The following is a 21,348-nucleotide window of genomic DNA, read 5'->3' as shown; positions in this document are numbered from 1 at the left end:
GTGCTAACAAGGTGCAACTTCCCATAGACAGCCCATTCGTCAGACTGGGCATGCCCAAATATGTTCACCCAGAGGGTGACAGTCCTCTGCCTCCTGGCTCCCTGCCAGCCCTGTGTTCAGGAATCCAGTGGAACAGGAGTGTGCCCCCCCCCCCCACACACACATACACATACACACTGCATAATTATAGCTGCTTGCTTAATTATACCTGCTTGAGACTGTACGTGTGACTGCAGAGGAGAGAGGGTCATCAGGAGCGTACATCAGGTAAGAAGCCCAGTTACTGATAGTGTACCATTTTGGAGATTTTAAATAGTTAGTTGACCACCAAGTGTCACTATTTTTAATTACTTGAGAGCTACTTTCAAAATGACCAGCTCAACATCATCAATTCACCCTTTGTCAGCAAAAATAAAAACTCGCGCGATTTTCTTTTTTTTCTCCTATTCTTTTTTTTTCAAAAACTCGCGCTTCCTTGATATCGCAAGATTTTATTTTTTCGATTTCTCATTTCTTATTATTTCTCATTTCTGATTATTTCTCGCACTATCGAGAAAGCGCGAGTTTTTCTCGTAGCAATGTAGTTCTGCTTGTCCGTCAAACCCTAGACTAGAGGCTGTAGGACAGGGATACTCAAATAGATTTACCTGTGGGCCACATTACAAAAATGGCAAAATGGGGCCAGGGGCCTGTAGATAAAATTACGACATTAATGATACTTGATAACTTCTCTCTTTCAATTGCTTTATTTTCGCAAAATGTATCAAAGTACAATGTGCATGCACACAATATGTAAATAAATAAATGTGTTACATTTTCTTGCATAAACACAAAGAGCTGTTTCCATAACTGCACAAATTATTGCACATAACATGAGTAGCTGTTATAATAACATAACATGAGTAGCTCTTTGCCTGCCTGCCTGCCTGTCTGTCTGTCTGTCCATGAGTAGTTATTTGTCTGTCTGTCAATGAGTAGCTGTCTTACTGTCTGCCTGTCTATGAGTAGCTGTCTGCCTGCCTGTCTATGAGTAGCTGTCTGCCTGCCTGCCTGCCTGTCCAATTGTCCATGAGTAGCTGTCTGTCTGCCTGTCTGAGTAGCTGTCTGCCTGCCTGCCTTATTGTCCATGAGTAGCTGTCTGTCTGCCTGTCTATGAGTAGCTGTCTGCCTGCCTGCCTAATTGTCCATGAGTAGCTGTCTGTCTGCCTGTCTATGAGTAGCTGTCTGCCTTCCTGCCTGTCCAATTGTCCATGAGTAGCTGTCTGTCTGTCTATGAGTAGCTGTCTGCCTGCCTGCCCAATTGTCTATGAGTAGCTGTCTGTCTGTCTATGAGTAGCTGTCTGCCTTCCTGCCTGTCCAATTGTCCATGAGTAGCTGTCTGTCTGTCTATGAGTAGCTGTCTGCCTTCCTGCCTGTCCAATTGTCCATGAGTAGCTGTCTGCCTGCCTGTCCAATTCTCCATGAGTAGCTGTCTGCATGTCTGCCTGTCTATGAGTAGCTGTCTGACTGCCTGCCTGTCCAATTCTCCATGAGTAGCTGTCTGTCTGTCTGCCTGTCTATGAGTAGCTGTCTGCCTGCCTGCCAGCCAGCAAGTTGGTTAACAGAAAATAAATTGTTATGGCTGAGTAAAATAAAATACAATAAACACAATTTGCCTGAAAATAGATTACCCAGCTATGACCTTTTTCATGAAAAAAAATGAGTAGTGATATGGCTGACTGAGTAAAATAAAACAATCTACCTGAAAATAGATAGCTATAAGTGAAGAGCAATTTCCGCAATTACCATTTCCGCAATTTCCATTTCCGCAAATTCCTCAATTTCCGCAATTTCCATTTCCACCATTTCCGCAATTTCCATTTCCGCAATTTCCATTTCCACCATTTCCGCAATTTCCGCAATTTCCATTTCCAACTATTAATGGCAGCTGGGTTTCATCATTCAAATAAAATAGAATTCTGTCCATTTAGCTATAAAATGATGTCAGGGAATAGGGATACACAGTATATGTCTTTCATTTGCATTGCATCTCCCCCCCCCCCCCCAAGCTTTTATTTTCGTTCGAGTAATAGTACAACTCTAATAGTATTACTTATAATAATGTAATTAAAGATAACTTCATTCAGATTTATTTATTTTTATTTCATTTTCCAGATTTTCTTTTCTTCTTTTTTTAGATTTTCATTGGTGGGCCAGTCATAATGGTCCCGCGGGCCTGATGTGGCCCGCGGGCCTGAGGTTGAGTATCACTGCTGTAGGAGAGAGCAGAATGACAACAGTATCTTCAACCAGGTCTGGGATTGGTCAACGCCCCAGAATGGTCCAGGATGTTGGCTCTGGATGAAGACACTCTGTCATCGATGGCTTGTTATACCGCAGCTGGCAACGATCCAAGGAGGGAAGCAAGTTACAACAGCTCCTGGTGCCCCTTCACGTCCACGGCCCAGTGGGGATGGGCCTTGGTGGGCTCTATAGAACCTACAAAGACTTGGGGCCTGGTTCTACTGGCCTCAGGAAGTGGAACTGTCCATTCACAACTGTGACCGCCTAAGTCCTACCCAGTGCTCACACACTGCACTATGCCAGTAGTACCAGGTGGGGTCCAGATGTGTAGGAGAGGACTTTGCCTCTGTGGTTCAACTTCGTCAACAAAGAAGGGGGACACGTCGAGCTCTGTAGTAAATAGCTATGCACTGTGCTGGTGTAGCAGAGTGGCTCACAACCTCAGCCTGATACCTTAAAGTTGCATGCATCGGTGCTGTGACCTGGATCGGGTTTCCCCATGGGAGGAGGTCAAAAGGAGTGTGAGTGTAGCAGAGCGGCTCACAACCTCAGCCTGTTGACCTAAAACTCTAATATCTCTCCCGAGCTATAGGGAATTCCCTTTGGCTTAGTGGTTAATGATCTTGGCTTTCCACGTGGGAGACACAGGTTCGAATCCCAGGCGTTACACTGGGGCTTTGGAATGGAAGGACAAACTGGTCAGGCTACTAACTTGGCCTCACTCCCAGAACCCACCTCACCCCTGCCCATTTTGATAGGCTGGAATGGCTTGTCAGTAATACCAGTTCTCTCTATTAAGTAGTTGCAGTGTCTCTTCCTGGGTAGATTCAACCCACCATGCAGTCATTCAAATAGTCTTCCTTCAGGTGTGTCACATAAAAATAAGTGCCTCCTCTCCCAGACCTTAGAGAGAGTATAGATAGGCTATAGCATGAGTAACTATGACCACAATGGAAACAAGTCCCAGAAGTTCTGTCAGGATGATAACTTTTAGCTGTGTCATGGTGGAGCTATGTTAACATTTATAGACCGATACTGTATAACAGCTAGGTGATAAAAGATAGAAGTTCATTGTTTCTGCTAATGGCAATTGCTAGCTTTTTAGAATACATTACTGCTGAAATTTGAATGTGTTAAAGCATGGAGAATCAATCACAATCTGCTAGCCTACGTGCAGACAGTTTTGTGAAAATGGTATGTAGCCGATGTTAGCAGCACCCTTTGAAGTTGTTGTTATTTTCTGCCAGGTGAAAACCAGAACCAAATGTTCGTCCTTTCCTCTTTTTGTTTAGTTTTCTCTAGGTAAAAATAATTCGGCAGACGTACGGTAGGTAGTTTTGTTACTCTTGTGAAAAGTAGACTCAATTCAACTCATTAGTCTGACAATTTGACATTTTTCACATAGGCCTAGTAAAGTATGACATTTGGTACTGCTGCAGCACTTGAACTTGACCCCAATAGTAAATGGAATTGAACACCATGTTAGCATGGAATTGATGTATTTATTAAATCCTTTTCAATGAATTCAAACACTGTATAATTACTTTTTCCACATCATGATCATTCATACAAAAACAGCATCTACTGGTAGTCTGTATTGGATGCTGGAATGCTGTTTGAAGCATCCATTGACTTGAGTGAAGTTAAAGTGACAGCCAATGTTAAAATAATACATTTAAGTCGTGGTATTTAAGGCATGGCTTTGATGCAGCCGAAAATAAAGAAAAATGGTTGTTCACTGCCATCTAGTGGTGGTCATATGCGACGCAACTGCAGGTTTGGATCAACATAATTCTACACGTGGTGCATAATGTAGTTAATTTAAATCAACACAATTGTAGTAACTGGAATGTTTGTCATAATTTCATCACAAATTATATTATATCATAGTATTATAGTATATTATGCAGTAATTAAGTGAAAGTCAGGGCTGCAGCAGCACTGACCCCCCCATCATGATTGATTGAAATATTTATTAACAGTTTGCAGAATTACAGTAGGCTACATTTCAAGCACAGACTCAATACAAAGACTGTTAACTGTGAGTGGACAACCCAATTAAGCACTACACTCGTTTACAAGAGGGTCCACCTTGTTCAATTCATCAAAACATTTAGAGATCGTACAAATAGACTTGATGATGAGGATGGAGAACATGAGAGAAGGTGCACACACAGAGACACAAAGTGACGATGTTGTAGCCACGTGGCGTGAGTAAGTTATGTCATGTGGAAGAGATTGAGAAGAGAATATATGACCCAGGTTAGTCCAAGGTTTAATACTGGCCACTGTGGCCAGCAAAAATAACTGATATGGAACAGTAGGCTATGAACCCTAACGTCACTATCCTGGGCATTACATTATAAACATTCGAACAATGTAGCCTATAGTCTTACCATGCGAGTTAGAAGCCACACGTTTCATCTGGTGAGCTGATATCATGACTGTCTGATACTATACCCTCCTAATACGTGAGGTGCTGTGTTTCTTATTACTTTTTGAGGGGCGCAGGAAATCTACTGAATGTTAACATTCAGGTTTTTTGGGTGCAAGAATTGAGCTCAGAAAACCTAAAAAAAATAAAATAAGAGAAATTACGAAAACATTTTCTTTTATGTCACAATCTCTTTAAGTATTTAATGATGACGTATGATGTCTGATGATCACACATGACATCAAATGGGGCAGACTAATAGACTAATGGCGGACTAGACTAATTCTACACACAAAAAAGTTGTTGGAGCGGTTAGCGCTACTCAAAAAATTGCACTTAGTGGTAGTCATCTATGATGTATCTATGATGTATGACTCAACATGGAAAGGTAATATTTCAGCTGACATTGACTTCACATAAGTTATGATTGTTTGGTAACTATTTATTTATAGTACAATAAGGAGTTTATATAAGAACCTAGGAGTCAAGCCCTAGATTTATTATTTAGGGCCGGTTCCAAACTAGCTGGGGCTGGGCCGCTGTTGACATAATATGGGAGATAACTTGTCAAAAAGACTGAAGCTGGACTTTGCTACAAAGCGCTCATTTATCAACCCATATCCAGACTGTGACCAGGGCAGCCTCACGTCCAAAGCGGGACTGGACGTGGACTGTAATAATGAGCCCTTTGACGTCAACGGGAAGGTGAGCGAGGCCTTCCAGAAAAAAGTCCAGAATAGGATCAAAGATCTCCTGCAACAGATGGAGCAAGGTCTGAAGACCGCCGACCCCCACGACTTCTCCACCTACACCGGCTGGACAGGCATCGCTCTGCTCTACCTGCAACTGCACCGCGTGTCCCTCGAGGCCTCCCACCTGCAGAGAGCTCTGGATTATGTGAACAAAGCCCTGAGGAACCTAAAGGGCCGGGTGGTGACCTTTCTGTGTGGAGACGCAGGGCCTCTAGCGGTGGGGGCTGTGGTCCATCACAGGCTCAAGAACACCACAGACAGTAAGGAGTGTCGGACCAAGCTTCTTCAACTGCAGAGGGCGATTCCGGCTTCAGACATGCCGGATGAGCTGCTGTACGGTCGAGCCGGTTACCTCTATGCTCTGCTCTATGTCAACAAGGAGATAGGACCAAATACAGTGGACGATAGCACTATCGCTAAGGTGGTCACAGCCATGCTAGCGTCTGGTAAGAATCTATCAACGAAGTGTAAGAAGACAGAGTGCTGTCCACTGCTCTACGAGTGGTACAAGGAACAGTATGTTGGTGCAGCCCATGGCCTGGCTGGCATCTACTACATGATCATGCAGCCAGGGGCAAAGGTTGATCCAGATGTGCTCACAGAGTTGGTGCGGCCGAGCATCGACTACGTCCGCCACAGGAAGTTTCCCTCTGGAAACTACCCCTCTGCGCTAAGCAAAGAGAGAGACCGGCTGGTGCACTGGTGTCACGGAGCCCCCGGTGTGGTGCACATGCTCATCATGGCATACAAGGTGTTTAAAGACGAGAAGTACTATCGGGATGCAGTGGAGTGTGGAGAGGTGATCTGGAACCGAGGTCTGTTGAAGAAAGGTTATGGAATCTGTCACGGCACTGCTGGGAACGGATACGCCTTCCTGTGCCTCTACCAACTCACACAGGAAAAGAAATATCTGTATCGCGCCTGCAGGTTTGCGGAGTGGTGTTTGGACTATGGGAGCCATGGCTGTCGCATCCCTGACAGGCCCTACTCTCTCTTCGAAGGCATGGCTGGCACGATCCACTACCTGTCGGAGATGACCCAGCCTGAATCCTCCAGTTTCCCTGCCTTTGAGCTTTGACCTGTACACCTCTCCTTGGCCATTATGGGATTGAAGAAGCTGATGGTGGTGGGGAGCAGGTTGGTGTCGCCTGAGATGTTCTGAAGATAGAGGATCTAAGGGTATTGCTTGCAGTGATAAATTAATTCAGGCGTGAGGCCTTGTCTGTTGGGAAATAGTCCAAAATCTTAAACAAATTGCACACAATCACAACTTGTGTTCATTCACTTTCAACCTAGCATGTCAGTTTTGGTCATCATTATGTTGTTAAAAATACAACTGCCATTGCTATGGGTGAGACATGGGCAACCAAAGAAATATTTACGCATCTCTTCTACCTCAATGGCTGAGATTGTAAACACACCGCTTGCCATGGATCCAGAAGTCATTTAAGGACCTGCTCTGTCATTCATTCAGTCAAACAAATGTTTATAATAACTTTGTTTTCATTATATAACATTCAATATTAATAATACATTCTCTAATGACTTCTGCTTTTCAGAAATAAACTAAAAGTATAAAGTGTGTTTGTGCATGCATGCGTGCGTGCGTCCGTGTGCACACATTGGGTTTCCAATTTTGTCAGATGTAAAGAAAGGGGGGCTCCAAGGAAATTAAGGTTTGGGACCACGGACGTAAGCAACCCAGCTGCAGCTAATCAAAATGCTTATATGCCAGACATATTCCATTATTAGATCACATCTTTTTTATATCATTATTCTTTTGTATTATTATTATATATATTTTTGGGGGGCGCTAGCCCCTCCAGGTTTAATGTTTGTTTTAAAAACACCATTGACAATGAAAAGAATTTAATCTTGTCCCTAACACAAACATTAAATGCCATTAACAATAAAGAGAAGTTAATGTTTGTGTTGGCACCGTTTGTTTTACATCACCTAATCAACATGAGTTAGACTTTAATATATTAGTGCCCCTCATTTCACACAGTTGTGATTTGATATATGTCAAACTCAAGGCCGGGGGCCAAATCAGGCCCATGAATGAATTATCTTTGGCCCGCGGGATGATATTGAATTAGTATTAGAATTGGCCCTCTGGTATATTGCACGGACTACCATAATACTACAAGTCCCACAATGCACTGCGAGTGCATTGTCACGTATCGAGGGCTCGCAAGCGCAAGCATGCGGGCTCTCTTCACTATTGATCAGCAGTGAAAGTATATCACTTGTGGTCAACTTTCAGCTACCCCTCTCCCCAAAAATGGCCCGTGTGTTGAAACACAGTCTGGCCCTCGACTTGTGCCGATTTCTTTATTTTGGCCCACTGTGTATTTGAGTTTGACATCCCTAATGTACAGTGTTCCATTTCGGTTTACGTATTCTCAACTTTAATTGGGCTGACTGGCAGCCAGCCTAATTACAAGGATGGGATTCATATTACTAGTGTAGTATACTAGTGTAGTACCTGTTCATGGCATCCGTCATGTACTGTATCATGTCATTATGATACCAGTAATATGACACACACACACACACACACACACACACACACACACACACACACACACACACACACACACACACACACACACACACACATATGATATAGGTATGAAGGTATGAAGAATTCTCCTTTTTAAGAACACGTCATGAATCTGACGTAAACCTTTTTAAAAGAACGTTCTTATAAGAACACATTTCAGCAAAATAAAAATGAACGACAGAGTTTGTGAGAGCATCATGGCATCTGCTGCGGAACCCACCTATTGGCTCGGTAAGGACACCCTTAGAGTGTCAGCAACCCTATTTGCAGAGAACCGTCTTGGACTCATCGAGGGGCTGAAGGTTAAAGGAGGCCTTCAGCCCAGGTCAGTGGTCGTTCTACAGGGAGGGGAGCAGAAACAGAGGTACTGCACTGACACAGACATTGTCTTCAGACAGGAGTCTTTCTTCCACTGGGCTTTTGGAGTAACGGAAGCAGATTGCTTAGGAGCCATTGATGTGGACACAGGGAGATCCATCCTTTTTGTCCCTAAACTCCCTGAGAGCTATGCCACTTGGATGGGAGGGATCCATCCTAAAGAGCACTTCCAAGAGAAATATGCGGTGGATGAAGTTCAGTACACATGTGATATTGTTGGTGTCATGTCCAATCTGAATCCAACTGTCCTCCTTACCCTACGGGGGCAGAATACAGACAGTGGCAATATATGCCGCGAAGCCTCCTTTGAAGGAATTAGCCAGTTCCAAGTCAACAACACTCTTTTACACCCAGTTCTTGTGGAATGCCGTATGATCAAGACCGACGCGGAACTGGAGGTCCTGCGTTACACTAACAAGATTTCCAGTGACGCCCACAAAATGCTGATGAAGCACGTGAAACCTGGACAGAAGGAATACGAGATGGAGAGCCTGTTCCAGCACTACTGCTACACCAAAGGGGGAATGCGTCATGTCTCCTACACCTGTATCTGTGGAACGGGCCACAACGCATCTACTCTCCACTATGGCCATGCTGGGGCTCCCAATGACAAGACTATTATGGAGGGAGACATGTGTCTGTTTGACATGGGTGGAGAGTACTACTGCTACTCCTCTGACATCACATGCTCCTTCCCAGCCAATGGGAAGTTCACAGCAGAACAGAGGGCCATCTATGAGGCGGTGCTCAAGTCCTCCCGCACCGTCATGGCTGCCATCAAACCAGGTGCGAGATGGACGGAGATGCACCGGCTGGCCGACAAGGTGCACCTGGAGGAGCTGGTGAAGATCGGCATCTTGAAGGGCAGCATAGATGACATGATGAAAGTCCACCTGGGCTCCGTGTTCATGCCCCACGGCCTCGGACACCTACTGGGCATCGACGTCCACGATGTGGGGGGCTACCCAGAGGGTGTGGAGCGGATCAACGAGCCAGGCCTGAGGAGTTTGAGGATGGGCCGGCTGGTTCGGGAGCGCATGGTTCTGACGGTGGAGCCCGGTATCTACTTCATCAATCACCTGCTGGACCAGGCCCTAGCGGACCCCGCCCAGAGCTGCTTCATCAACAACCAAGTGCTGGCTCACTTCCGTGGCTTCGGAGGGGTGCGCATCGAGGACAACATTGCGGTGACTGAGAGTGGTGTAGAGCTGTTGACCTGCGTCCCTCGCACGGTGGAGGAGATTGAGGAGTTCATGAGGGACCCTGGAAGTCCCTTTAGTCCTGTGGTCTGCGATGAGATGTTCTAAATGCAGATGTTGCCAAAACACAACTGGGTTCAATTCTATAGGCATCTGGAATAGCGGTGCAACTATACTTTTAACGCTCCGGTTCGGTCTCTATCCTCTTATTATTCTACACCCATACACTCTAAAAAGCATGGTCAAAGGTCCTACTCAACTCACATACAGACAAAGGCTGTTCATTGGAGACGGTGTGCACCGCTCAAAGATGATGACCGTTGTAGCCACTGTGTCAGTTTATTTATTATCATTATTCTTTTGCAAGGGGTCTAAGGGGGGCTTGATACTGCAGCAATGCATTGTCTCTCTGTTTTAGAAGAGATCTATTCTGGTATGAGAACACAACATTGATATACCAGGAAGACAATGTATAATCATTAAACAGTAAAAAGGTTAATCATCTTTTGAAGGTAGAACAAAAGCTAGGAAATCTCCACGATGTGCTCTAGTGCGTGTATATGGCTTGAAATACTTTATAACAAATTAACGTGCCTACTTTTTACTAAGTTGAACTGCTGCTGAGTCATCTGCTCCCATGGACAGTGATCTAAGAATCAATGATAGAGTATAGGCCTGCATGCACATTAACAACATGTGCAGTGTACTGCAGTTTTGTGTGTGTAGTGTACTGTACATTATACGTACAACAGGTCGTTTCGAGGATTGGTTCTGAAGTAGCCATCTAGCCATGCTTAAACGAGCATGATGGAACACCTAATCAAAACATGAAATGAGCATGCAGCGCTCTTATCATCATACATCATCTCATTCTGGCCAATCACAATTTGCATCCTCACTTTTTGTCTTCAACGTTTGTGTTTACAAACTTTTATCTTTTTTACTGTTTGTGTTTACACAAACCCTCAAAGCTGGACATATAATAGGAGGGCTAACGCCTAGCGCCACTCGAAAATCAGCTGACAGCACACACCTCACTCGTGTGAAGTGAGGGGCGCTCTTATCATACAGGTTCATATCATCATACATCAGCCAATTAAATGATCACATTCTGTGCTACAGACACACACACAAAGCTGTGAAATTATTTGACGTGCTTTCTTTGTAACTGTTGCAATATTACACTTGAGGGTCGTGCTTTACTGTCATTAATGCATGCAGAAACAAGCCGATGGGCGAGTCCCGTAAGCAGTGCAGAAGTGAAGTATGGTAAAGCGCACCCTCGTCACGTGTAATATTGCTTAAGTATACTGTAGTTCTGCTTATTTCTGCTAGGTCTATGCTGTTTGCCTCTCTCAGCTCCCCCTATCGTGTGTGGGTGGGTGTGTGTGTGAGTGTGCATGCATGCGCGTGCCCATGCTATATAAACCACTCAGCCACAAGAGTGCTAGCCTGCAGTGGAGCTCAAGTGTCAGACACAGCAGCAACTGAGAGGCAGACAGGACGTGACGGAAGACAAACAGAAGACTGCACTAGCGTTCTCTGGCTGTGAGTATAGGACCTTCACATTCTTATTATGCATTTAGGTGGAGCAGAGAGTTCTGTCCTTTTCACTGCAGTGCACTGCATGTTGTATGCAGGCCTATACTGTGTCATTGATTCTTAGATCACTGTCCATGGGAGCAGATGACTCAGCAGCAGTTCAACTTAGTAAAAAGTAGGCACGGTTTATTTGTTATCAAGTCTCTTTGTTTGGCACGAGTCACAGATTCTGTAAATGTGATAGTGTTGCTCAGTATAGGCAAGCCTCATCAATACTGCAAAGCACAAGGATTCGCACACATTGCACACTGTTTTTCTGCTGACTGACTTCTTCTGACCATCTGAATCTGATCTGATCCTCTGTGATGCCTCCTATTCAGCGGTTGAAGGGGGGTGGCTTTTCCCCTAGCTGTTGTGCTGTGAGTCAGCAGAATGGGCATTAGTAGTGTTTTGTGTGTGATGTGTATGTGCATGTGCGTGTGCAGTATGTGTGCATGTACTGTGTGCGTGTACATGTGGGCTGGGCTGGATGACTTTCCCTGGGCTCAGTGATATTGACCCGAATCTGTCAACAGCATCCATGGGTGTCTGACCTCAGCAAAGTCAGCATGCCTCTTTTTTGGGGTGGAGCCCAGTCTCATTGTGTGGTTTCACAACAGAAACATCAAAACATACCTTAAAAGGGGAACTGTATTTGCACCCAAATCTAGTTTTAATAAATTTGAGGACACAATAAACATGATGTTGTTGCATATTTTGATGTCAAACAGGTGCATATCAGCTGAAGCGGCCAGTCTGACTGGAACTACATGTAGGATACATGGGCTGTAGTCCATAGTAGTCCAGGTAGAAACAATATTTCCTAAAGAAATAAAAAAATACAAACACAAAAAAACACAAAACACACTCCAACATCATGTTTATCATGTTCTCAACTTCATTAAAACAGGATTTGGGTGCAAAATCGGTGAAGTTCCCCTTAAGCTTTCAAGGAGGCTTGACTAAACACAACACTGCTTGACACAATATTGTAAAATACACAGGGTCCTGTTACGCAGTTGGTCTCAGCTAAAACGTGGACTGTGAAATAGGAGTTTTATCTTGCTGGGCACTGGAATCTATGAAAGTCATGATGACATATGAGCTATATGCTTGTTTTGTGATAATAAAGGATATAGTTTATTTGGCTGCAATAGAATTGATGAAAGAAATAATACTAAGTCCTGAAAACTCCCTGTGCTGTGCTACTGCCTGTTTGGAGAAGAATGAACAGTATTATTGTGGTGCCAGAAATTACTCAAATGAGCTGGGCACAGGGCCTCACTGAAAAGACCCAGTAGGTCTTTCAAATGGGTATCCAAGCAACGTATACAAAGTTGTTTCTCACACTTGCTAATGAGGTCTGTGTGTGTGTGTGTGTGTGTGTGTGTGTTTGTGTGTGTGTTTGCACGCGCCTGCGACCGTGCGTGTGCATTTGTTAATTTGTTCTTGAATTATCAGGAATATGGCATGAAGTTACATTTGAAACAGTGTTGCAATCAGTTTGTCTCCTATGCAAGTCTATTAGTCTATTCGGCTTGTTAGAAATGCTCTCACCTCATCTTGATTATTTGCCAGATTACTATACCGTAGTTAACTGCCAAGTTGACACTACAACCTCAACATTATCAAGTCTTCATCCCATGGATCTCCATATATGGAGCGGACCAACACAGACATCATCGACTGAATCTCCATAATAGATCTGACTACACATTGGTGTGTATTGGTCATAAGGTCATCACCTGGATCTCCATACAATGGAACTGAACCCTACTGACTTCATCACCTGGATCTCCATATATCCTGCTGTCACATCACTCTGACAGCAGGATAAAAAGGGCAGAGTTCCCCATGTCTAACAGATGCCAACCAACACACTCAGGTAACTCCAACAATCTCAAATCCCCAGAATCTACTGTCAGGACACAGGCCTACCTCTTCAAGACCTTTGTAGAGTATCAGGATCATGAACACCTCAACTCATACAAGTTAAGGTATCTGATACCTTCGTACCGTGTACAACTCCTACACGCCAAGGTATCTGGCCTTACAACCCAGATACCTTTATTAGCGGTCCTTTTCTTTAGTTGTATCTTTCTTGGAATCATGGCTGATATCGTTTGTGTCCTATGCAGGCATTGCCGTCTCAGCATCACCCATAGTCATGGCCAGAAACCTCCTGAAGAATCCCAGTGGAGATGGTAAGAAGTCTATTTGTACGTTAGAGAGCCTACATCACCATTACATCCATATCACACATAAAAACTAAAACTACATATGAATAGCATCAGGTAGGGCTTTCATGACAAGAGGACAAAGGAGCACTGCTTTGGGTTAGAGTATGAAAGCTGTGTGTTCAATATTGAAGGTACCCTTTGAAAGTGCTCCATTTAACCCATTTACTGAAGGAATGATGCAAGGCACTCTTTAATACAAGTGAGAGTGAAGGAATATATAAGACAATACTGGTGTATATGTCACAGTACGATTGGAAAACCAGTCAGATTGAAAAAGGTGCACTATAGGTTTCTCCGACGGAGGCGTGCCGCTTGAAGGTGACTTGCTTGAGCTTAAGGTGGCGGGGGAGCTTGAAGAAGACTTGGTTTGGTTTTTCAATCGTGCCGTATCATAATTTATACCTATGTGTTTTGGGAATGGCATGTCCATAACCATAATACAAGACTGCTATTATCAGACTGTGCATTTCCATCCCAGAGCAGATGGAGTCCTGGGAGCTGACAGAGAATGGTGGCAGCGAATGGCAGGTGGAGGACATGCCCGGGAGCTGTGGTCACGACTTCTGTAATGACGGAGTGACTAAATACTTTGCCACTTCTTTTGAGTGAGTGTGTACTGTGTATTTTGTTGTTATAATGCATGCTCATTGCTCATACAGTGTGTGCGTGCGTATGGGTTTAGATTACTGTTTTTAAGGCTTCTAGACGGCTGCTATCCTTAGTTGAAAGTATGATGGGGGAATGGAAAAAGGCACCCTTGACATTAAAACTACACCTGAGTCTGTATGGTGTACATACTATATAACTATCTGAGCCACAGCAATGTAATTTGATCTATTTAACCACTTACAGGAAACCCTATACTTGGTGAATTATCGCTTAAATATCTTTGTTGAAAATAGCTGATCTGCAGTACAAGCTCACAATGCATCGCAACAGGACGCATTGTGAGCTTGTCGATCTGCTATTGTCCTGCGATTCTGGGGTTTAAGTGGTACCACCCTCCTCTCTCTCTGTCCTAGGCTGTGTCTGAAGAGACAGGTGATTGATCTGCTGGCAGAGGGCTACTCTCCTGAGGACCTGGATGCAGAGCCTGCTGTACATGTGGAAGACTGGTGAGTCAAAAACAGTGAAATTCAAAAGAAAACATACGTGTTTATTATGTATCACAATATACAAAAGGGGTGATAAGCCTGTGTTATTTGGTCAGCTGATATTTTCCTATGGATAATTAACGTGTTAAGTGCCACAGTGCACTGTAGCCTGTGAGTGTCTGACATGACCTCACAGAATGTATTTTCAAATTACAGAAATTAACATTCAAGTCATGGTTCATAGATAGCATATTAGAAGCTAATACTTCCATGGGTGTTCAGCAGACTTCAAGCTTAATTTTTCCTTCAAAAAATATCAGAAAATTCACATTGATCCATTGTATTATTAGCAAAGATAATGTGTAAACAAACAAACATTAAATGTACACGACTGAAGATATTGCTGTCAAACAAATCCAGTAAGCCCTCAAAGCTGCAGAATAATTTGGAGACAACACAGGCTAATCTCAAAATGTATCAACGGTCAGCAGACATGAAGAAACAATCTGCTAAATATGGTGAGCTAGCTTTGAAAGCCTCATATCAAGTCACATTGAAGGCTTTCTAAAATAAATCAAATAGAATTACAGTTTTTATACAAGTGTTTAGTCTCTGTCAGCTAAACTTAAGGGCCTTGGTCGGACCAATTTTTGAAGATCCCGGCTTAACCAATCAATAATGGTGGATTTACTCCACAGACATTTAATGTGCAATCCTGTTTTTCCTTTATCAGTCTCAAACATAAAAAGATGAACAGCTGCTACAGGAGGTTTGAGTGCTTATGAAAAGACAGCATCTCATATAGAGGGTATGCACGTGACATCATCATCATACCTGGAAGTTATGCGGGGATGCCTACTGAGTGGCAATAAACTACTTTCTGGCCTTGGCAGCGCAGACATCCAAACAGAAAGTCTTATTTGATTGCATTAAATTACTTTAAACAACATTAAATTCACTTTTCCACTCACTTTATGCATGCGCATACCCTCTATTGTGTGAATAGTGAACAAAAATGGTTGTTTCCCAGTCTACAAAAACACTCAAAGTATAAATTTTACTTGGCCCGGGCAATTGGGCAACCTTTCTGACCACTTAGACGTGTGGGCATGTTGGGAACCGCTGATGTACAGTACAAACACGCCTCCACTCGCTGATTCATTGTTCAACAGTCATTAAGACATGAGAATCCCTTGACTCCTTCAAAACTGCTCTCAGGGGACGACTGCAATTCGAAACTGGCCCCTGTAAAATCTGAATCCCCCACCCACCCCCGTTTCCCCTCACTGTATATATTTCTTTTCCCTTTTTACCTACTATGATGATTTCTTTTTGACTAGTTGTGTATATTCATACGTCTCGAAATGTTTTGATGAATTGAAAATGGTGGGCCCTATTTTAAACAAGTGTAATGCTTTATGGTGTCGTCCACTCACTGTTAACAGTTTTTATATTGAGTTGTACTTGAAATGTACTGTAATTCTGCAAACTGTTAATAAATCAATCAAAAAACTCATCCTGCAGGTACAGTGGGAGGACAGACTGTGGCTGTAGCTACGAGGCGACTGTCTGTCTGTTGGATGAGAACCAGGAAGTGCTGCAAGAGTTTAAGCCGGACCCAGTGACCCTGGACCCCGACTGTGACGACTGCTCATGGAAACAGGTACACAGAGAGAGGGGCATGATCAAGGCGCTGCAGACACACAAACATAGAGTTTGTTCAGCCCTGGCATGAAGCTTGTGCTATGATTACCTTGATGGCAGTCTTGTCTGACAGTCAGTTTTGTCTTTGACTTCCAGGTGAGCCACACATTCACCGAGTACGGCCCCGGGCTACGGTTCATCTCCTTTGAGCACGGAGGACAAGACACCAAGTACTGGGACGGCTCGTTTGGAGTGAGAGTCACTGGAAGCACCGTTACCATTGAGATTGATGCTTGAAGCAAGACGCAGGGAAGTACAGTAGAGGACATGTATTTGTATGGCGATGGAGGAGAACAGAAAGGGGAGTTTAGCTGTGGAGGAAGGGGGAGGGATGATGCTGCACAAAGGATAGATATGAAGGGATTGCTAATGGACACAAACTTAAAAGGTAGGAGATGTGATTTTTATTAAAGGTTGGCTGATAAGTGAAAAATGGAAGAGCGTCATGTTAGAGGACTAGTTATGCTGTGTTACGAGCTATAGTAGGTTGCACCACTGAGTGTCATGCAGTGGCTGTATCTATGCTGAGAAAACAGAGCTGCTGCTATAATTTTAAGGATCTGTCAAATTACATGCTTTGTCTGGGCAAGTAATGCAAGTAATGCTACAAATACTACTACTGAACTACTGTGGTGTCACCCTGGCTTTATTATTAACGCCTATGGCCTCTAAACTACTGCTTGAAATGCAATGATTACTACTAACTCCCTCTCCTCAGTGACACGTTAAGGCATTACTTGGTGGACGGGGATAATCTCTTCGGAAGCATTTGAGTGTTTTATAATGACCAAATAATAAACTATGCAATATCAACAGTCAAGGAATTGCTTGTCTTTGTTTACAGTATTTGGTCTCACATGAAATCTGAAAGTTTCAAATATATAAACAACATCTACGGCATTTGTTTGACTTTGGCATTGACCTCAGTGATGCACTGTATTGGGTTCTAGCCTATAGCAGCATATCAGGTGGATGGAAATCAGAAACTGTAGATGAGATTTCAATCACTGAAAAAAAAGTGTAAAATAAAACTATGTACTCCAGCATACATATTAGGGCTGCACAATATATCGTTATCGTATCGATATCGAGGTATGAACATGCACAATATCAGTATCGCAAAAAGACAACGGTATCGCGATATAGATACATCGTCGACATATCGATATATCGTCTATATCGACAATATATCGTCCACTTCTAAAGCCAGCCCTCTATTTTAGCCTGTGCCCCTCGGAAAATAAACCATCACTCGTTTGTCCCTCTGTCCTGTTGTAGCCTGGCTCCAGCCCTGCATCGCTAGCCAGGTCCATTAAGAAAATATGTTCTGGCGATTCAGGTCTGGAGTCTCCCGACGACGGTGTCAGCTAGGGCTGCACGATATATCGTCATCGTATCGATATCGAGATATCTGCCATATATATCGTGATATGAATTTTTGTCCATATCGTGCAGCCCTAATACATATGCTGTACATTATAACTACTATAATATATATATATAACTAAAAACCACATATCCCTTAATGATAACCAATACGTGTACAGTATTGAAGAGTTAATGCTTTTAAGACTGGAATTCCACTTCACCTAACAACCCTACAGAAATGCAAGACAGCAAGACCATGTCATAAAAAAGTGATCCAATTCAAAATTTGGAGCTTGCGTTGCGTGTTTTAGCCTTGCAGTGGCCAGACGCAAATCTGCCGGTGGCAAAAACATAATTGCCTTTGGCGGCAGTGTGATATTAATATGACCAAGCCAGGCTATGCATGTTTTTCAAGATGTCTATAAATGCGTCTAGTTTGTCTCTAAAGCAACAGGATCGCTAATAACTTCATACACTGAGACCGAGGTATTTCTACAAGATGAAGACTCATTTTGTGTATGAAGTAAGAACACGTCTCGCTTGTAATAAGTTGTTGTAATCTTTTACATATTGTTGGGCAAATTCGACCTATTTAATTTATTATAATTATTTAAACTGGGTTTGAACAGTGCAAGTTGATTATTGTTACGTAATAGTGAAAGAAATTCACTATTTATACAAACAAACACATACAATTCTGAGGCCAACATAACTGTGGTACTTGTGCATCACTGGTGCACATGGCCAGGAAGAAACACACACCCACATTTAAAAATCTCCAGTATCTTTACTAATTTGAAAACGGTACAACTGAAATGAAATGGAATGAAATACAGTATTCAGCCAATTAGAACAGCTGTCAGCCATTACACATCGATATAAATAGTTTAGGTTCCAAAGCCTGTAACAGTATGCAACATTAAATCAAGTGTGCAGCCATTTGGCGCTGTATATAAACAAACAAAGTCGTTTTCAATGTGACCACCTTAAACACATTAAGGACATTTAAGGACTTTTTAGCAAAATGTCTCTGACGACTGTGGGGAGAGGTAGTCATCAGAGTAGTAGTAGTAGTAAAGTAACAGAAAAGTGGGCCTGGATGGTTGTTGGTTTGAATTCCTGGACGAGGTGAGAAGCGATTCTTGGGGAAAATAAGTGAGCTTCTCTCAGCACTTTCTAAAAATTACAACTTAATTCCATTTAACTCTTGTACAATGCAATTAAAAGTAATATTCCACTGAATAATACTCCACTGTCAAATTGATTCATTGTGTCGATCAATAAAAAAGAGTTTTGATAGCATGCAATGCAACGGCATAGAATTAAACATTTTCTGTACCAATTCTAACATGGTCAGACCATGCAGAATTCACTGCGAAGGCCGCCCCTAGTAGCAGAGGGCTTGATTTTGTGTTTCACATACAGTACATTTTTTTGTGACATGCTTTTGATTTGTTGCCTGGGAAACAGAGGTCACTGATAGTCTTAGCATCATGTATTGATCATGACTTGCTACTGATAAAAACACTGTGATAAGGCTGGAAAACTCTTTCAGCATTCAGAAACTTTTCTGGACAAATAAAAAAGGTTACAAAAATATCAGACAATGAAGAAATGTCAGTGACAATAATGCATGTCTTGCAGGAGGTAAACAATGTTCTCCCTTTTGTTCATTGTATTTACCTACATGTGCATTCCATACTGGTCTTGTGGTTCACAATAACAGTCTACCACCACACATTCATCCAAAGAATGGAGTCAGTGTGTCCAGTCTGTAACACAGACTGGTGAGCGAAGTCTGTAATAAAGAGAAATCTACAGACATAATTGTTTCATTCTTCACTCAGAGAAAAGGTGAAGGCAACCAATTAACACACAGGTGACTGAGTATACAACAGGACCATTAGTTAGTTGGGTTTTGTGATAGATGATAGATTGATAGATAGATGATAGATTCACACAAACACGTGTTAGTGAGGGATGCCCTGCGAGAGACAGAGGCAAGAGACATACAGTATATGGTCTTATTCTCCTTGGGATTGCATCTGTTTACAGAAGGCCTCAAACTGTTGCTGCTCCAGCTCCGTCATCATTTTGTTCAGGGCATAAATCTAAAAGAAAAGAAGGTGCTCTCAGAGATTGCTATTATCCCGGTTTATGAGACTGAGAAGAGTTTTATCACACCGCATATAGTGCAAACTAACTACCGCAATACACTGAAGTGGTCCGGTACTATGTTAGAATTGTATCATAGTGCATACAAGAAATCCTTAAAAGATGAACACACATGGAACAGTTGGCTCACCTCTGCCCTCTGTCGCTGTTTGAGCTCCTGCTGAGCAGATTTCTGCTTTGCCCTGTCACCTCTGGTAGGAGTGGAGTTCAACTTCTGCTTGTCTTTACGACAGGCTGGCTCCATGGCTGTTTTACACTTGATCCACCCTAAAAATAAGATTTGGAATATTTAATCTCAAGATATTGACACGATAAATGTTCAATACTCTATAGTTGCAATTGCAAATATGGATGATAATGAGGGCTTTAGATTAGAATGTTAACCAATTAATTAACATGTTGAAAAGCCTATAACAGAACCTATAACATTACACTTTTGAGCATGCATGTCCTAAATTATAAAACCAGACAAATATGTCTCAGAGTTACATGTAGAGTTAGCTTAGCTAGCTAACGCTAGCGTTAACTTATGAAGTATAGATTATCCATTCTAGACTCTGCTGCCGAAAAAAAACGTTGCGTTTATGTGACAAGTAGAATGAAGAAGCCTGTAGATCTCACCTGCAGATCTAACCGCATGAAAACGTAACGAGACGCCAGCAAGTAAGTTGGCTGTCGCGATTTGACAGCTGAGCTTCCAGACGTTCCAGACAGCTGTTATTATGGAGGTGTTAGCTGTAAACAATTCCGACTGGAATCACGAAGCATGCCTACCGCGTTCCCAGTTCCCACCATAATCATTTCCAAAATAATTTCCAAAATCGCGGACAAACCCGGAAGACGAGAAATTACAGGAATTTAATTCAAATTCCTGGCATTGGAGCTCAAGTCTGTCCGTAACCTAGTCACATTATTATGCCCCAGATTATAGATGTATCCATTTGAATTGCCTACACAGCAAACACAGCACAGCATTGTTCTTTAGCAACTTCTACCCACAAGAGGTCGCCTTTGCCTAACAGATCAGCTATAATTTCAATAGCGACCTAGCCTATGTATGTTGCAGTTTACAGCTTTTCCATTTATTTGTTGATTGTCTTTTCCTAAGTATTTTGTGCGTTCCTTTTCTTTCAGGGAGGCTCTAATTGCAGAGAGAGAGAGAGAGAGAGAGAGAGAGAGAGAGACAGACAGACAGACAGACAGACAGACAGACAGACAGACAGACAGACAGACAGACAGACAGACAGACCCCACTGTGTGCATAATGTGACTGTGACAACCCAGTGGAATATTTGTGGCAAGTGACAAAATTAGTTGATGTGTGTATTTGAGAGAGCGTGCAGTGTTTGAAAATGAGAGGATGTGATTGCAGATAGCAGGTTTGTGTTTGACACACAGCATCCATCTGTCTTTTTTCACTGTGCTTAGATGCCATGACAACTTGGGACCACCCAGACCCACCTGCCACACGCACACACACACACACACACACACACACACACACACACACACACACACACACACACACACACACACACACACACACACACACACACACACACACACACACACAC

At 42.9% G+C, this 21,348-nt stretch overlaps 4 protein-coding genes across 4 annotated transcripts; 3 read left to right on the top strand and 1 right to left on the bottom strand.

The window, feature by feature from the left end:
- Window positions 1–5,269: 5,269 nt before the first annotated feature.
- LOC308324521 (lanC-like protein 2) lies at window positions 5,270–6,547 on the top strand (the record flags this gene model as incomplete). The annotated part of the gene is made up of 1 exon (XM_080776575.1): window positions 5,270–6,547. One exon carries the CDS (start codon window positions 5,270–5,272, stop codon window positions 6,545–6,547), a length of 1,278 nt encoding a protein of 425 aa, XP_080632701.1.
- Window positions 6,548–8,232: 1,685 nt separating this feature from the next.
- On the top strand, window positions 8,233–9,720 carry LOC308333007 (xaa-Pro dipeptidase-like; the record flags this gene model as incomplete). The annotated part of the gene is made up of 1 exon (XM_080789174.1): window positions 8,233–9,720. One exon carries the CDS (start codon window positions 8,233–8,235, stop codon window positions 9,718–9,720), a length of 1,488 nt encoding a protein of 495 aa, XP_080645300.1.
- Window positions 9,721–11,054: 1,334 nt separating this feature from the next.
- On the top strand, window positions 11,055–17,091 carry fbxo2 (F-box protein 2). The gene is made up of 6 exons (XM_080780871.1): window positions 11,055–11,160; window positions 13,332–13,397; window positions 13,912–14,038; window positions 14,456–14,548; window positions 16,052–16,190; window positions 16,328–17,091. Exons 2-6 carry the CDS (start codon window positions 13,361–13,363, stop codon window positions 16,466–16,468), a joined length of 537 nt encoding a protein of 178 aa, XP_080636997.1. The 5' UTR covers window positions 11,055–11,160; window positions 13,332–13,360; the 3' UTR covers window positions 16,469–17,091.
- Window positions 17,092–18,366: 1,275 nt separating this feature from the next.
- Window positions 18,367–20,530, bottom strand: svbp (small vasohibin binding protein). Its single transcript, XM_080780880.1, has 3 exons — window positions 20,396–20,530; window positions 19,905–20,041; window positions 18,367–19,710 (listed from the first exon to the last, which is right to left on the bottom strand). Exons 2-3 carry the CDS (start codon window positions 20,016–20,018, stop codon window positions 19,624–19,626), a joined length of 201 nt encoding a protein of 66 aa, XP_080637006.1. The 5' UTR covers window positions 20,019–20,041; window positions 20,396–20,530; the 3' UTR covers window positions 18,367–19,623.
- Between the last annotated feature and the right edge of the window lie 818 nt (window positions 20,531–21,348).

This window comes from Protomyctophum bolini (genome assembly GCF_963924005.1).
Source record: "Protomyctophum bolini genome assembly, chromosome: 2".
In the NCBI taxonomy this organism is placed as follows: domain Eukaryota; kingdom Metazoa; phylum Chordata; class Actinopteri; order Myctophiformes; family Myctophidae; genus Protomyctophum; species Protomyctophum bolini.
The sequence above is the reverse complement of the archived record's forward strand: the minus strand, read 5'-3'. Positions and strand labels throughout refer to the sequence as shown.

Coding starts and splice junctions, on each gene's coding strand:
- fbxo2 (XM_080780871.1), top strand. CDS start 13,361: ATGGCCAGAAACCTCCTGAAGAATCCCAGTGGAGATG. Junction 13,398..13,911: donor GAAGAATCCCAGTGGAGATG/GTAAGAAGTCTA, acceptor TTTCCATCCCAG/AGCAGATGGAGTCCTGGGAG. Junction 16,191..16,327: donor ACGACTGCTCATGGAAACAG/GTACACAGAGAG, acceptor TTTGACTTCCAG/GTGAGCCACACATTCACCGA.
- svbp (XM_080780880.1), bottom strand. CDS start 20,018: ATGGAGCCAGCCTGTCGTAAAGACAAGCAGAAGTTGAACTCCACTCCT. Junction 19,711..19,904: donor AACAGCGACAGAGGGCAGAG/GTGAGCCAACTG, acceptor CTTTTCTTTTAG/ATTTATGCCCTGAACAAAAT.